General features: G+C 38.6%; 2 protein-coding genes across 2 annotated transcripts; both read right to left on the reverse strand.

Annotated features, from left to right (window-relative positions):
- Positions 1-333: 333 nt before the first annotated feature.
- PHYBLDRAFT_62710 (hypothetical protein) lies at positions 334-1,997 on the reverse strand (the record flags this gene model as incomplete). The annotated part of the gene is made up of 3 exons (XM_018441004.1): positions 334-1,170; positions 1,373-1,536; positions 1,676-1,997. 3 exons carry the CDS (start codon positions 1,995-1,997, stop codon positions 334-336), a joined length of 1,323 nt encoding a protein of 440 aa, XP_018296564.1.
- A 4,511-nt stretch (positions 1,998-6,508) lies between these two features.
- On the reverse strand, positions 6,509-9,137 carry PHYBLDRAFT_130729 (hypothetical protein). The gene is made up of 7 exons (XM_018429382.1): positions 9,088-9,137; positions 8,924-9,021; positions 8,728-8,861; positions 8,402-8,671; positions 8,180-8,333; positions 7,617-8,116; positions 6,509-7,496 (listed from the first exon to the last, which is right to left on the reverse strand). Exons 1-7 carry the CDS (start codon positions 9,102-9,104, stop codon positions 6,600-6,602), a joined length of 2,070 nt encoding a protein of 689 aa, XP_018296565.1. The 5' UTR covers positions 9,105-9,137; the 3' UTR covers positions 6,509-6,599.
- Positions 9,138-17,231: the final 8,094 nt, after the last annotated feature.

Below are 17,231 nucleotides of genomic sequence, written 5' to 3' on the forward strand. Positions count from 1 at the left end.
TAAACCAAAAACAATATTACACAGCAACTAAAATAACATCACTGGAATTCACTCTGTCTAAAGGAAAGTATAGCTTATTTCAATTTATTGGTATTATAACTTTAGTAACATGGTTTTATGAAAAGGCTAATTTTTTTAAAATAATAATAATAATCCCTTTTACCTAAATAACAAACAATATAATGTCTAAATATGTTTTCAAATGTATTAAAAGAGGTGCTTAGACGAAATTTGTAAGTTGATCCAAGTATACTGCTTTGTCAGATATCATCCTGTCAATGTAAACCTTTGATTGATTCCCCCCTTTTTTTTCAGTGTAAGAGCACGTTTATTTTAAAGTAGCGAAAATGGCTTTTCTAAATACAACAGTATTCCCAGGCACAAACTACCAATTATAACCATCAGAAAAGTGGGTTCAGCAAATCGAGAGCCCGTTGAAGAATGCGAGTGAGGGGTAGAATGCAAGTAAGGTTTGGCCGTGGTACTTGACTGGGTAGCATGAGCGTTATGCTGGAGAGAATTCACCATGCGACGAAAATCTCCAGCAGCGGATGATTCTGTTTCGTTGGTTTTAATAATCGTATATCCGATTTGTTCCATGATTCGAAGTAATTTTGGTCCAAGTGGACTATCTCCTCCTCCTTTGAGAACCATATCAGTCATAGTAACTCCACGGTCTTGCATATAACGCATCAAGAAGTCAGGTGTATCTGTGTAAGAGTTGTAATCGACGTGTGAAATAGAGGACCCACGTTGAAAAGGTACTAGGCTGGTCTCTAAAATGACAAAGTCATCGTATACTCCTTGAGGACCAACCAATCCTATACCCAATGTTCCTGGTAAAACTGACAGACGACTCATGTCAAAAGCCGGACCAAACTCCGGAGATCCTATCAATCCTTCGGTGGAATTTACTTCTATTTTATTGAATTGTCGTGTCAAATCGGATGTTGGGAATAGATTATATTCACTTTCTGGGTTAAGAATCACCATGTATTTATCTAAAACATTCTCAAGGAATTTTGTCTCAATAACAGCATTGTTCTGAGGATCAATTATGACGAGTGTTTCATCAGCCAAGAGAAGACTGGGATCAGGGACAAGGGCATCGATAGATGGAATATGTTTGCTCCAGTTAGAATAGAATCCCAAACCATGCATAAATTCGTGCTAAGCGAGAAAAAGGTGTGTAAGTTTGAAGTGGATATTATGTTATTATAATTCGTATTTTAACCTGCCATTATGACAAATATGAAGTCTGCTTGATTCATGTCAATGGGATTGTCATCACCCTAGAGGAACCAAAATCCATATTAGAGCTTTCTGGCTATCTTTTTGTTCCTTTTGTTTTGAAGTGTAATACTTGACTTACCTCAAACCAAAAAGGCGCATCTGCATTAAACACGCTTAATATATCAGAGTGAGAATATTCTGGACTAATTGGCATATCAAGCTGTTTTACTAGTGATTGAGGATGAAGGCGTACCATTCCGTCTTCATTTAGTAAGGGGATCAGTCTTGCAGGGGAAGATCCGCCTAAAACATAGGCATAATATAGATACAATTTGATAGTATTAAGTTAGGTTTCTTCTACGAGTAGATAACATATAGTGTGAATATAACTATAAAGAAAAACTTAGAGTATATTTGCCTAGAGTCATTAGATCGTTTTTACATTCTCCCCCGCTCTCGCAGAATGAAAGAAATGTTGCATTGACTCTCACAGGTTCACGAAAGAAAATGGCGCTAGATATAAGACTTCCTGCCTGATCAAATGCCTTCTTGGCTTTGGCACATGTTTCTGACGATACATGAAGGCATTGCAGATCGATTTCAAAAGGGGCTGATTTTGTACTTTGTGGTAATGGATCAGACGTCAGTTGAAGGTAGGATAACCTTCGATATGTATCGAGAGGTGATTCTAGTTTTTGTACGGGGCATGGGACCCAGGAGATAACGCGAGGTTTAATAGGATCTTTTATTTCTAGGCAATCCATAGGAGTGTGAGCATATGTAATTTGGAGAATGGCTGCTAATAAAAGCACACATTTCGGCAATTTATAAACATTCATTGAAAAATAAAGGGTAAAAAGGCACCAGAAACAATACAAGCTTTGAATAATAAGACATCTCTAAAGATAAAAAGAAATATTTATAGATATAGAGTCGGTTCAAATGCATATATAAGAGAATGTAAGTCTTTCGATGACGCTATAGCCAAAATAATACAATATAATCTATGCTTCATAGGTCAAACGTGGATTGTGTCTTTATTGATTTTTTTTAATAGGTTTCTTAATTTTTTTGTGCCATTTGCAGGGTTTTAAAATGATGAAAAGAAAATAGAAAAAAAAAACATATGAATAATAAAGGGAAAGAGAAATAATTAAAAATACACAGACGACAAAGTACAAAGGAAACATAATAGTAATAGAATAGGGAGGAACACGATATGACAAAAGAAAGAAGAAAAATAAATATATATAAAAAAAAGTAGCAATAAAAGAGTAGGATACTTCACCAATCGCTAATAAAGAAACCGTCGCGCTTTGGAGGTTCTTCTTGGGATTGGCGTCCTGTTACGTCTGTTGTTGGGTCGGGCTCATTTGAGTAATTTATTCCTGCTGGGGTTTCATCGGCAAGCTTAGGAGTGCTAGTCGAATTGTTGTTACCGGGCGAGTTTCCGGGAACAGATTGCCCAATATTCACGTTCGTAAGTCGTTTGCTATAGTTCCGGGTATCTGCAAGTGGACGATGGAGAACAATTCCATCAGAATCACTTGGTGAAGGAGCCTCAATCGACTGGGAGTATGAGCTTTCACACTCAAGTTCACTCATTTTGAACATAAGAGAGTCATCATCATCGAGTAAACTTGCCCTATCCCCATGTCTACTTCCACTACCCTCTACAATTGATCCTCTTGGTCGTGGGTCGCTCAGACTTGTCTGGCTTTGGTTTCGATGAATTTCAGCAGATATACCTAGGTCATCTGGACTGTAACGACGACGAACGCTGGTATATTGAGGAGAATTTGTAGGTGGGGTCGAGCGTCTTCGGGTACTTGTCCTGTTATCGTCACCTACAGTAGGCAGGCGACGAAGTTCGACATGATGCCGGTCTTTAGGATAGCTAGAAAAAGCATGTTGCTCAGGGCTAGTACGTAGTCCATGGCTGCCGGTTTGGTCTGCACTATATTGATGAGACGAATGATAACGTCTATGCTGCCTGGAGCTGTTTGAGTTTGAAGCAGTCAATATAGTATTTTGGCCACGTGGAATGTGAACAGGAGAAAGAGGGGCTTGCTCGGCGTGTAGCGGAGAGGGAACCACAGGCATATAGGTACGACTAGATGATGAAGTGGACGAGCCAAGAGAGGCTCCCACAACAGGCTGAGCTCCCTCATGCCTATCCGTACTTTCAGGAGCTACAAAACTAGAGGACAGTGACTCTGACAGATTGTTATGGGTCTCTCGAAGATTGCGGAAATGAGATAATGCTTTCTATTGAAGAGATGAGCAGGGATGCATTATTTTGACACGACAATCTACTTGCCTTTGACCTAACAATAGATCCACTTCCAAAAGCACTTGTACTCAGACTGTCACTTGTCTCTGACATGGGAGACATAGTAGAGCTCTCAGCCATTTGACTAGAACTCGACGCTTGTCCTTGAAGAATCTTGAGATCTTGCTTGATACCAACGAATCGCATAAACTCTTCTAAATCTGCGTCTCCAGCCGTATCCTATAAAGGGGGGTTGGGGCTAGTTAAAGGGTGTCCTGCCACTAAAGAAAAACGGCTTACCAAATGAACCGAGCTATGATCACTTGTTCGTGACCATCGTCGCATCATACTCATGCCACCTGTATCGCCTCTATTTGGACTGCTTCTGTCCTTGTATTTCTCAAAACTAGACGAGAACTCGATCCTTCTAGTCCTTTCGCTTGGAGAAGGATTGGGTCTCGGTGACGAGTCTTCAGAAGATAAGAATAATAAATAATAAGAAAAAGACCAAAAAAAAACATAAAAGAAAAACTTACACATCAATTCAGCTTGAGGTGAGGACGACAAAGAAGGCGATTTGAAGGGTGAAATATGAGATGCCGACACTCGTCGAGAGGTGCTTGTACTCGGTTGCATAACGTCAACTGGGATTTGTTGACCACTGCGGGCCAATATACTTTCTCGACCAAATGGTGACGAAGATAGGGGATTGCGCATCACCAGGCTTGAACGACGGTCTCGAGGTGGAGTGATTGATTGCGGGTCTGTAACAGGTGAGCTTGATCGCTGGCTAAAGGAGACATCTGAGCGCGGCTCGAGGGGGTGTCTAGCAATAGACTTTTTTTAGAAAGTTAGTAAACAAAGAACCCAATGAGAAATATCACCAAAAGGAAATACTATTAGGCTGAAAATTCTTTACCCTCGGTCTGGTCGACCCGTCACGACCCCTTCCTTGAGCCTCTGAACCAAATCCAGACTGCACGTCTGTAAAGAGATCCTGCTCTTGGCGATGCTTTGCCATGGTGGGAGTAAAATAATTCTCTTCAATCTCAGCCTGGGGTTCATTCTTTGATTCATTTGCATGTTCAAGTTGAAAATCGCAGCTCTTTCGATAGACTAGTTGCAATTTGAGCGTACTAATTTGTTTTTTTTTATCTTTAGTTTATCATTTCATTATTTTGTACTTTACTTACCCAAGAGGTGTAATTATATCAGAAAAATCATAGGCTTTGGTCTGATTTCTAGAATCTCCATCCATAATAGGTTGATCTTAAAGGAAGCTTTAGTTTAGCTATACATTGAGAGGCTGGACATGTTCTTTTATACCTAATGATATTTCATTGGACTGACAGCTTGTTGAGGACGATAGACGATATTTAAGTGATAGCCCAGGACTAGGATTGTCCTTGAGACGTTGACAAAGTTTATGGCCAGGAAGCAGCCGGACTAGGGAATGAAGAGAACGGAAAAAAATTATGGAGCGTTTGTAAAGGTTTGGAAGGTCAACGGGGGTATCCGGTGGAGGATGCCTGAGAAAATAATGCATAAGAAAGCAATGAAATAAAAGAAAAATGAAAAGTGGGATTTCAGAAAATTTCATAGTCAAGCAAAGAAAGAGACTTACTTTAGTGCGAGCACCCATGTCTCTATCAATACTCGCTGGACACCATCTGGATGCTCATGGCTTGAATCTAGTCCAACTCGATTGCGCTGAAGGTTTTCATCCACTGCTACAAGAGAATAGTCTTGTCTGATATCAGTAGTATCAAGAAAGATATCGAGTACCATTGGCGGAGGTTCTTCTTCTCCATTACGCACAGACAATCTGCGCCAATGCTTGAGTTCTTCTCGTAAGGTCTCTACATCTTCGGTCACAACATTGAACTACAAAACAAAAGTTGGTTAAAATATTCATCTCTATTTCTCTCTCTCTTTTTCTTTCTCTCTTTCTTTCTCTATCACTCTCACTCTTTTGGCCTCTTTTCATATATATATCCAAAAACCACTAAGCTTACTTGCCCATTTGTTTATTTTTCTTTGACTGGCTTTGCGTTCTGTAATAAATCGTTCCTGCTCCAGGTCGAGACGTGCTTGGACGATGACCTGGGCTGTCTTTGTGTAAAAGTTCTGTGGCAGGGGGTGAGTTGAGAGCGAGATGACAGGAGAGTTACCTGGATAATGTGCTCTAGCTTCGAGTTTCTGGTGCCAGAGGAAATGGACGTGGTTGGGATAGCGGGAGGGCGAGACTGCATGGGAGGGATATTTGTTGGGTCGTTTTGGGTGTGATGTGCAATAGGTGCATGGTAAGCACACTGCCGATGTGTGCAGTGCTGGCTGTGATGGCGATGGTGGGATGAAGCCGATGATGCAGAGGTACCAAGAATTGATGGCGTAGGTGAGAGTGACGAAGTGGATGATTGAAGGCTGCTCTTGGATAAGCTTGTAGGTGCTTCAGTAGGAGCCGGGCGGGAATGATTCGAGGGATGAGGCAGCATGCACTAGGCGGATAAGACCAAGGAATACAACACTTTTATAAGCAATATAGAAAGTCACTCGTAAAGAGTGAAACGGATAAATGATGCTGCGGCTCTGTATCTTGCCAGAAGGATTCAAGATTATATATATATATATGTATGTATATATGTATATATGAATATACTATAAATGAAATCTAATATATATTGCACTTCTTGTAAAACAACAAGTCTATCCACTTGTTTGTATTTAGACGAGGACCTGAAGCAACAAAATGCCCAAATAGAAACGAGAAAATAAGAAGAAAATTGAGCCTTTAAAAGCCTTTCTCATCTAACCCCCCAAACCCCAAATTGAACTCCCCCCCTTCCTCCTACTCCTCTTTTACTCACTCTCGTTCTCGCTCTCACTCATTCACTCTCGCCCTCAGCTTCCTCTTGATAAGTGCGTGACTGTGTATAACGCATGAAGCTCATGCAATTCCGATCATCAATTCCAAGCTGTTTTGGTTTGCAGCAATAGCAATGTGACTTGCGAATAGGACGAATGGAAGACTGATTTATTGAGAAAACTATTTTTCCTAATATGGCAAGCCGTAACTAACTTTTTTTCTACTTTTTTACTCTACAGTGACAGACTTTGCAAGGTTACGAGGAAAGTCAACGTCAACACCGTGCAAGATTGCTAGATGATACGACAAGAGCTGAAGAGGAATAATATTAATAAGTCCCTGAAGACAATCGACAGCTAGTGGGACTTGTATTGTCTTGTAATCGTTGATAAGGTTGGCGTCACCAGTGTTGCAGATAATGATAGGCTGTCCTTTGCGAGCAGTGACCTGTTGGAGTGCGCTCTGTACCTTGGGATATAGCGAGTCCTTGGTCATAATCAATATAACTGGCATGTTCTCGTCTACCAATGCCAAAGGACCGTGCTTGAGTTCACCAGCCAGAATACCTTCGCTGTGCATATACGAAATTTCTTTGATCTTAAGTGCACCTTCAAGACAGGTAGCATTTTGGTAACCACGGCCCATAATTAACAAACTCTTTTCACTAGATAACGTCTTGGATGCTAACTGTTGAAGACTGCTATCTGAAGCAAGCACGGTTTTAATCTGATCAGGCAACCTAAATAAACCTTCAATGATTTCCTCACGACGAGCTGCCATGGATGATCGATCTTCAGCCAGTTGGAGTGCCATCATAATCAAAGCAATATACTGTGAAGTATATGCTTTAGTAGAAGCAACACCAATCTCAGGACCCGCGTTGATGTGGACGCCGCAGTGACTCTCACGAGAAATGGAGGATCCGACTGTGTTCGTTACACCCACTGTCAAAGCACCACGCTCTAGACAGTATCGCATGGCTAGAATCGTATCTGCAGTCTCACCGGATTGCGAGACGAACACACAGACATCGTCACGGAAAACAGCTGTCTTACGATCAAGAAAATCAGAAGCCAAGTCCATCTGAGTAGGAATCTCCGTCAATTCCTCAAAGGCCGGGCGTGTCTAATTCAAAAAGAGTCAAGGAGTGTGATGAGTAAAGACTGCAAAAATAGCATAATTCCTCCAACGGATACGTGGATTAATGGAGTTAATCAAGATCTCTCTTTAAACCCATAAACTTACCGCCAGACAGCTGTGATAAGATGTTCCACAGGCAATAAATACAATACGTCTTGCACGACGAATAATAGGAAGAAAGCCGCGGAGGCCACCGAGCGTCACCTTGTGATTCTCAAAATTGACACGTCCACGCATAGTATTGACAACAGACTCAGGCTGTTCATAAATCTCTTTTTGCATAAAGTGATCAAAGGAGCCTTTCATAATCTCAGCTAGTTCAATTTCAAGGGTTTGAATGGAGCGAATGCTAGTTGCGCCTTCGTCTCTACGCAGACGGTGGATGTGAAGATTTCCTTCTGAAATATGAGCAATATCATTATCCTCAAGATATAGCACTCGCTTGGTATGCTCAATAATTGCAGCTGCGTCTGATGCGATAAAGAATTCAATGGGCTGGGGAAGGCCATCCTCAGTCAAAAAAGCCCTCGACTGGGTGCGGTTTAATGTAGGAGAGACTGATTGACCAACGGAGGCCAAGAAGTCAGAAGGTTCTTTGGCAGCCACTAAGTATATATATATATATAGTCAATACATGCAGCAGATATTAGATAGTAAAGTTAACTTACAAAAATCCTTGTCAGCACCAAACTCAACATCAACAAAGTCAACTTTGAGTTTATGAGCTGTCCTGACACCAATCAATAAAGGGGAGCCACGACGAGTAGCGACAATCTCATTAGGGAAATGAGAGCTTCTAAAGAGAAAGGAAAACGAACCCTCCTGTTTTTGTTGTTGTTGAAAAATATCTATATATTAACAAGACTATCATATCATTTTTTTAATATTACCAATTCCTTAATAACAGCCTTAATCAAAGATGTGAATGTCATGGGCGGTCCAGTGTGAGTGTCATATATATATTTTGTAAGTTTGGCCACACATTCTGTGTCGGTGTCACTCTCAAACACATAGTTTTTCTTAAGTAGAAGAGTTTTGATTTCCTTGAAGTTTGTAATGATTCCATTATGCACAAGAACAAACTCATTCTTGGGATCCGATCGATGAGGATGACAGTTGATCTGTGAAGGTTGTCCATGAGTGGCCCAACGGGTATGAGCCTAATATTAAGAGTGATTAATCATCAGCAACTGGTGTCAAACTTTAATAGACGTACAATTCCACAATGGCTGATGAAAGTCTTGTTAAAATCAATTTTTTGTTTGAAATTCAGCTGTTTGAGAGCAGCAACCTTGCCAGCTTGCTTAATAATATAGGTCTCATCATCGGTATCACCATCAACAGCCAGACCTAATTAGACTGGGTGAATAGACAATACGAATATTTTCTTGATTTGATCAATTGAAACTTGCCTGCAGAGTCATAACCTCTATATTCTTGTCTGGCCATTCCCTGGATAAGGGTATCAATGATGAAACGACGATCTCTTTCGACAAGAAAATTGAGATAACTGCAAGTATAATGCGTTAGAAATCACTAATTGACTATGTATCTCGAAGCTTATTATTCTACTTACCCAAAAATGCCACACATTTGAAGAAATTGGCTGAAACAAGAAAGAGAAAGAGAGGCTGTAATGAGTAGAATTAATGATCAAGTTCCCATTAATTTGAGGGCCTTTTTATAGTCACCTGAGTCTTATCTTCAACGCTTTGTTAAGTTTCTATTAACAAGTCTTTACCTTCTATTCCGAGGTTGACCTCTACATCTTTTTCTCTTTCTACCTCAAAGACAAAAAATATATATCAATAAACTCATTCCGAGGTCAGCCCTTTTTTACACGAACACTTGAAAGGGTGACCTTTTGGCTGGTTCCGAGGAGCATTTTTAGGGTACAAATCGTATTCCGCGGATAAAATAAAAATAGAAGTATTGATTTTAAGCGTGGATATCAAATAAGGCTTTCTCCCTCGAGAGGAACAGACTGCTTTCATTTTCTTCTCTTACATTTGCTCAATAAAGTATGCTGGTATATTAATATAAAATGGATAATGATCTATAATTATTCATGTATTCAACAAAACCGATATGTCTTATCTGTATTATGTCTTCATTTTTAATTGATCAATAATAGTGACAAGTAACCCCATTAATGGTAATTTATCGAGTAAAAATAGTTTTGACATTTATGGTTCTTAAATTAGTGCACTTTCCATAAAGACATTCACTATTGTACCATACCATCTGAAAATACAAATACTCTCACATCCGTATTGGCGAATGTCATGAATCTTGATGAGCTTATGTATTTAAGGGCACGAAAAATATAATTCAAGGTACCACAATTTTTTGTCCCATTGTCTAATCGAAGAATTGTACTGATCGCTTATCAAAATATAAGATTACAATTCTTATATCGTACCTACAATTATACCCAAAGCTGGTTTTTGAGTAGAATCCTTTGATTTTACCATTATTATATAATATAAATATAGAAGGTCAATATAGCTGCTCTTGTACTCTAGTTTTGTGATTTATACATTCTTATAGCTTATGATATAAATGCTTTAACATCTGAAAGGTGTCGTATTATTTGCTATCATAATTCAAAAAGAAAGGCACCTTTTCGTTACCCCATTTTTGTCTAACCATGTTTTTTTTTGCAATTAATGCAAGCTGCTTCACCTTCATCCCACACAATAAAGTAATCAGCTAAATCATTTAAAGAATGTAATGGTTTACCAAATGGCACCATGTAAATACCTAGCGATAACTAGGTCGGAATAATTTTAGTCTTATTCTTGTCAGATTTTATCTCACACGATGACCGTCTAGTATATACTCCCTTGGTCTTACAGTATTTGCCACTTGAATGGTACGAGTCCACCTATCAGGAATCATGTAATCATGCCTCAATTTGTTAAATATGTATCTGAAGTTCAAGACAGCAGCAAGATATCTGTTCCTCAACCAATTTGGATTGATACATTTGGAATGATTTATAAAAATATCAATACTTAAAAAATGAAGCCTTATTGCAATATTACCTTGGAATACCATATCAGGTTACGTTTAACCTTTGAGTGTGGGGATATATGCTAATAGCCCTGGATTCTCTTGAACTTGAAAAGATGACTTCAAACATAAAAAGATTGTGCTTCGATGTACAAAATCCAATAATAAAACAAACATCAAATGCATGTTTACGAAGTAAAAGTCTCATCCCTATACTATTTATTAACTTGTGGTATCAGGTGTAAAGTCCAGACTAGTTTCCCATGCCCAAGACACAAAACGGACAAAACCCTAGAAGATTACTTGCTAAACCTTTATTGACTTGTGATTGATTGATATAGGAGAGGCGAAGTTTGCATAATAAAGACTGCTTACTGGGTTGACTTTTGGGACTTATGTAAGAAAAAATAACCGAGGATGAGAGAACTTTTTTATTTGGACAAAGAATAAAGGAAAAAATGAATAATGCTATTATGTTGGCTTGAAGTCTAGTAAATGACTTTTATGGAAGAAAGAACAATTGGATGATGAGCTTTAAGATTAAAAAAATCATTATATTTACTACATTTATGCTTAACCATTTGCTAGCTAAATGCGTATCAGTAACATCTTGACTTGGATACAGCAAAATCCTCATATATGGAGTCTAATGAGTCTCTTCTTCCGGGATCTCCAAAAATACAAAGCTTCCGAATCTTGTCGTGCTGTTCTGGTGAAACGTTTTTGATATAGGGAGTGTCCTTTGACTTAATGATGCTATCTATACTATATGTGGGTTATTGGGTAGTGTCGTGAGTATGCTTTAAGATGAAGATGCCAATGATATCTTCTTGGATTTTCCTTCTGAACTTTATTACGCAGTTTTCTTGATTTCAAAAAGCCTTGCTCTCTAAGCTAACCAATATTTACCAAAGATATTCTCGCATATAGTCCTAGTGTCAATCTGTATGTTGGACGAGGGCTAATATTGACGATAAAGAAGACAATCGAAAGAAATACCTCTAAGCTGTTACAGGAGTTAAAAAATAAGGAAGAAGACAATAATTTCATGGTAAACACAATAAAATGATATTCTTGTTATGAAAACATTCACTATATTAGACCACTTGTAGCCAATGTCTTTTAATTTTACATAATAATTATATAACGTACTATCCAATATAAACGTATCCTGGCTTACGAATAAAATATCACGTCCGCAAGAGTGTAAATATTCTTTTTTTCCTATCAATTTAGCGTAAAAATATTATTATTTTTTGGCGAAAATTATCCTCCAGAACCAGCCTCAAAAAGCTGTTTTCCTTGTCGTAATGGTAGTTCCCTTGAAAAGGAAATTCATAAAAAACAAGACAAAAAGTGTTTATAACATACACACTCGACAAATGGCTATATATAATAGAATAGAGAGTTTATAGACCTTGTTCTTCCTAGTAATAGTTTACCTCATTTGAATATGTATGTAGTAAGCTGGTATTTTACCAAATATTCTCTGAATTTATCTTACATGTATTTAGATTTATGATTTTTGAGAATTTAATGCTGATTTACCAGATGTTATAAGACAGCTCTCGCATATACATATACATATATCCTTATTATTATTATTGTTATTATCACTTTAGAGAATTTTTTGCCCAAAGTAAAGCATTCTCTAAACAAAGATAGGTGTGTTATATATGAATATGATTTTGAATGTACTAAATTTTTGTGTCAAAAAAAAATAACGGTTTTTTCTCCAAATGATTTTTCATGAAATTGAATAATTTCTATTGTAATCAATAATGAATATAAAATATATATACTTAATTGAATGCTTTATTTGATCATATGCGAGATACATACTACAAATATAATTCACTATAGTTTACTTGGCCCCTTTAGAGTTTTTGCTCTATTTCCAAGACTTTATCCATTTTTTTCATCCCTTCTTTTTTTTTAAAAAAAAAGCGAGTAGTGACTGCGGGCTTGTTCTATCCTTTCAAACTTCTTTTCCATATCTCCTTTGTTTCTTACGCTTACAATGTCAGAACCAAAGGATAACATTGATGCATTCACACATGACATTGCAGTCGAGCTCTCTCGGGCATTGAACCTTCCAAACCCTAATGATCTTCTTGCCAAACGAGTTGTACAAATCGCAAGAAACGATAGACATTTCGAGAACTTTGCCTCTGGTAAGACAATCGTCGATTGCTGGATACTAAAATACTAATTATTATGTCATGCATACCATTGTTTATTGCTTTAGCTTGTCAGACATTTGGACGATTCAAACGCGAATTTCTCAATGATCTTTATAGCAAGATCACTCAGCACATTTCAGCAACAAAAGAGCGATCGGATATTACTTCACAAACTTATGGAGCAGCTCCAAAAATCGCAGAAACCAATAGCGGAGAGGTACTGATGTTAGGAAACAATCTTCCCGGAGGTCTGATGACTATTAACAAATCGACCAATTCAGATGAGGTAAAAATATATATGAGAATGACTGTTTTTATGCAATCTAATTACACATTTCAATAGCACCGTCCTATCTTCAAAGCACCTGCTCCACGAACATCGCTATTGGGTCTGGATGAACTTGCGCGCAAGAAACGAGCTGCAGAAGCCCAAAAAAAAGCTGAAAGCAATAGTCAATCTGAGAGTGAGAGTCATACAGAGAAGAAGGTTAAAGTAGACGCTACCTCTGAATGGGACGACGTAGGAACTACGGACGATGATGCCGGTAATACATATGCACACATCTATATACAAATAGGATTAAATTATATGTAATATACCTAATATACTTCCAATCTCAATCAGATCTCACTAAACAACCTAGTCGATATCGATCGCGCCGAATGGAAACCCCATCAAATCCGGGAGGACTCTCGGCTACCGCTCTATCCAGAATGGAGAATATGAAGCGTAAAGACCGAAATAAAGGTAATAAAATTTAGATATATGCGGATACAAAATATTTGTGGAAAATTAAACTTGATATCGTCTATTGTGGTATCAAGGTACTGTGTATGGCTCTTCTAAGGACAGAGATGATCGTGATTATCGTTCATCCGATAGAGGACGTACAAGTGATCGTGAAAGAGGTCGTACAAATGACCGAGAAAGAGGACGGACAAGCGATCGCGATCAGGATAGAGGCCGGACGTGGGATGATGATAGGAGTAGAACGAGAGAAAGCTGGGATAGAGGGAACAAGACTCCTTCTCAATTAGAGGGATCTATGACTCCTCGTCGTGGTGGATTAATCAAAAGAAGTCAATGGGCAAGTATGACTCCTAGCTCGGGATCAGAACCATTTACACCAAGAATGTCAACCGGAGGTATGACTCCTCGACGAGACAGTGGTATTGGAAGACAAACAGACCAAAAGTCAGAATGGGATTTTATGACGCCTGCTATTAAATCAAGTGCGTATGATGAGACTGCACTTGAATACCCTGAAGAATACCCTGGAGATGATGATGATCGTCAACGATGGGAAGAAGAACAGGCTCAATTGGACAGAGACTGGTATCATATGGAAGAGTCTGGCGTAAGTACACTATCAAGGAGTCAAATAGCTTGGAACTAATTGGGATGCAGGCTATGGATGAGACCCATAATCCATTTGCAGAGTATGAAAACCATGACAAAATTAAAGAAGAAGAGTTGGCACAAAAGCAACTCAAGAAACTATCAGCTCGTCAAGCACAATATAACCGAGATACAGATATGTGGGAAGCCAGTCGAATGTTGAGCAGTGGTGTGGCTCAAAGGAGAGAAGTTGATACAGATTTTGACGACGAAAATGAGGTAAGCTCTGTTTTTTTTAATATATATATATATATACATATATATTAGCGGTAAATACTCATAATTAAGCTTGATCTGGCTGAACTACTATTTATATATATTTCAGAATCGTGTCCATGTTCTGGTACATGATATCAAACCTCCTTTCCTAGACGGCCGTATGGTATTCACAAAACAGTTAGAAGCTGTCCAGCATGTCCGTGATCCTACATCGGATCTTGCGATTATCTCCCGCAAAGGAAGTCGACTGGTGAGAGAAAAGAGAGAACAATCAGAAAGAGCAAAAGCCACCAAGTTTGAGCTAGCCGGTACTACTCTTGGAAATGTAATGGGCGTTCGCAACAAAGAACAAGAAGGTATGTGTATTTGGATAATACGAGGGCAATATCATATTTGTTAACATTTGTTTGTAGCTGCCAAGCGAGCAGAAGAGGAGCAATCGAACCAAAGCGAATCAAAGTTTGCCTCTCATCTTAAATCTTCAGAGGCTGTTAGTGATTTTGCCAGAACGAAAACCATGAGAGAACAGCGCGAGTTTCTGCCAGTATTTGGTGTTCGCGAAGAGCTCTTGCAAGTGGTGAGAGATAATCAAGGTAATAAAACAAAACACATGAAAAACATAAATATATGAATCGTTAATTGTCTTATATAGTCGTAATTATTGTCGGTGAGACTGGTTCAGGAAAAACTACCCAATTGACCCAATATCTTCACGAAGATGGCTATACAAAATATGGAAAAGTCAGCTGTACTCAGCCTCGTCGTGTGGCAGCTATGTCAGTTGCTAAGCGTGTTGCTGAAGAAATGAATGTAAGTTTGTTAATGAATACTTAAAGCTCGCGTATATTTAAAAAGAAACATTATCAGGTTAAACTAGGCGACTTGGTGGGATATACAATTCGTTTTGAAGATCAAACATCTGAAAATACTCTTATTCGATGTAAGTCTACTAACTGTAAGTAAGAAGAAGATACTAAAATAATTTCTAGACATGACCGATGGTATCTTGTTGCGTGAATCAATGGGTGCGCCTGACTTAGACCAATATAGTGCCATTGTAATGGATGAAGCTCACGAACGTGCACTAAACACTGATGTACTGATGGGCATTTTAAAGAAAGGTAACTACAAAGAATAAAACCAGTATGATTTACTAAGATGTAATATATAGTTCTTGCCAGAAGAAGAGATCTCAAACTTATTGTGACCTCTGCCACCATGAATGCTAATCGAGTAAGTACACAAACGTATCTTGACTCGGACCTAATATTGTACTAGTTCTCCCAATTCTTTGGTAACGCTCCATGTTACTATATTCCTGGACGTACATTCCCTGTTGATACAATGTTTAGCAAAACACCGTGTGAAGACTACGTTGATAGTGCCGTCAAGCAGGCCCTTTCAATTCATCTGTCTCAGCCAGCGGGTGATATTCTGATTTTCATGACAGGTCAAGAAGATATTGAGATTACATGTCAAGTATTGGAAGGTATGGTTCAGATTTTAACCAATGAATTGAATCTACTTAAACTTTTATGTATATGTGAATTAGAACGTTTGGAACAACTCGACGACCCCCCTCCGTTGGCAATATTACCCATTTACTCTCAGTTACCCGCAGATTTGCAAGCTAAAATCTTCCAGAGAGCAGAAAACAATGCTCGAAAGGTTATTGTGGCCACAAATATTGCTGAAACTTCCTTGACTGGTATGTCGACTCTTGATAGTTCGCAATATTGTCTTACAGTGTGAATAGTTGATGGTATTATCTATGTAATCGACACTGGTTATTGCAAGCTTAAGGTCTATAACCCACGTATTGGTATGGATGCTTTGCAAATTACACCTATCAGTCAGGCCAATGCCAACCAGCGTAGTGGTCGTGCAGGAAGAACAGGACCAGGGTAACAAGACAATGAATTACTACTTTCTGATAACCTAAAACTCACGATTGTAATGAACAGTGTTGCCTATCGCCTTTACACAGAAGAAGCTTATCGATCAGAAATGTTTGTCAATACAATCCCTGAAATTCAACGAACCAACCTTGCGAGTGTTGTGTTGCAGTTGAAGTCTTTAGGGGTCCGCAACCTACTTGAATTCGACTTTATGGACCCTCCCCCCCAGGTACCAAAAAAAAATGCTATACATAAAATTTACACACGCAACTTTCTTTTAGGACAATATTTTGAACTCCATGTATCAACTGTGGGTATTAGGTGCTCTTGACAATACTGGAGAGTTGACTCCAGCCGGTAGCAAAATGAATGAATTCCCGTTGGATCCTTCTCTTGCTAAAATGCTCATTACAGCTGAAGATCAACAATGCACAGCCGAAGTATTGGTAGGAAAGAAAAATAATAGTGCAACCTTTTAAGTATTATTGACGCTTTACCCCTTTATTTGTTGATGAAAGACTATTGTATCTATGCTTTCCGTCCCTTCAGTGTTCTATAGACCCAAAGAACGCATGGAAGAGAGTGACGCTGCCCGTGAGAAATTCTTTGTACCAGAGAGTGATCATCTTACTCTTCTCCATGTATATACTCAATGGAAGACCAATAGGTAAAATTAAGTTTAATAGCTTGTACTGTATTTATAAGGAGGTTTCATCGACTTTAAATAGATATCGAGATGATTGGTGTACAAAGCATTTTGTTCATCCAAAAGCTATGAGAAAGGCTCGTGAAGTACGTTCTCAATTGATGGACATCATGAAGACTCTTAGAATGCCTTATATATCTTGTGGCACTGACTGGGACATAGTCCGGTAAGTGGCTATAGTTATAGTAAAATACTTGGAACATATATCTAATCCAGGGCACCAGTAAATGTATTTGCTCAGCTTATTTCCATCAAGCAGCACGGTTGAAGGGTATTGGAGAGTATATCAATTGTAGATCT

Source organism: Phycomyces blakesleeanus (genome assembly GCF_001638985.1).
Source record: "Phycomyces blakesleeanus NRRL 1555(-) unplaced genomic scaffold PHYBLscaffold_3, whole genome shotgun sequence".
In the NCBI taxonomy this organism is placed as follows: Eukaryota; Fungi; Mucoromycota; class Mucoromycetes; order Mucorales; family Phycomycetaceae; genus Phycomyces; species Phycomyces blakesleeanus.

Coding starts and splice junctions, on each gene's coding strand:
- PHYBLDRAFT_130729 (XM_018429382.1), bottom strand. Junction 8,862..8,923: donor TAGAGGTTATGACTCTGCAG/GCAAGTTTCAAT, acceptor CAGTCTAATTAG/GTCTGGCTGTTGATGGTGAT. Junction 8,117..8,179: donor TGGTGCTGACAAGGATTTTT/GTAAGTTAACTT, acceptor ATATATACTTAG/TGGCTGCCAAAGAACCTTCT.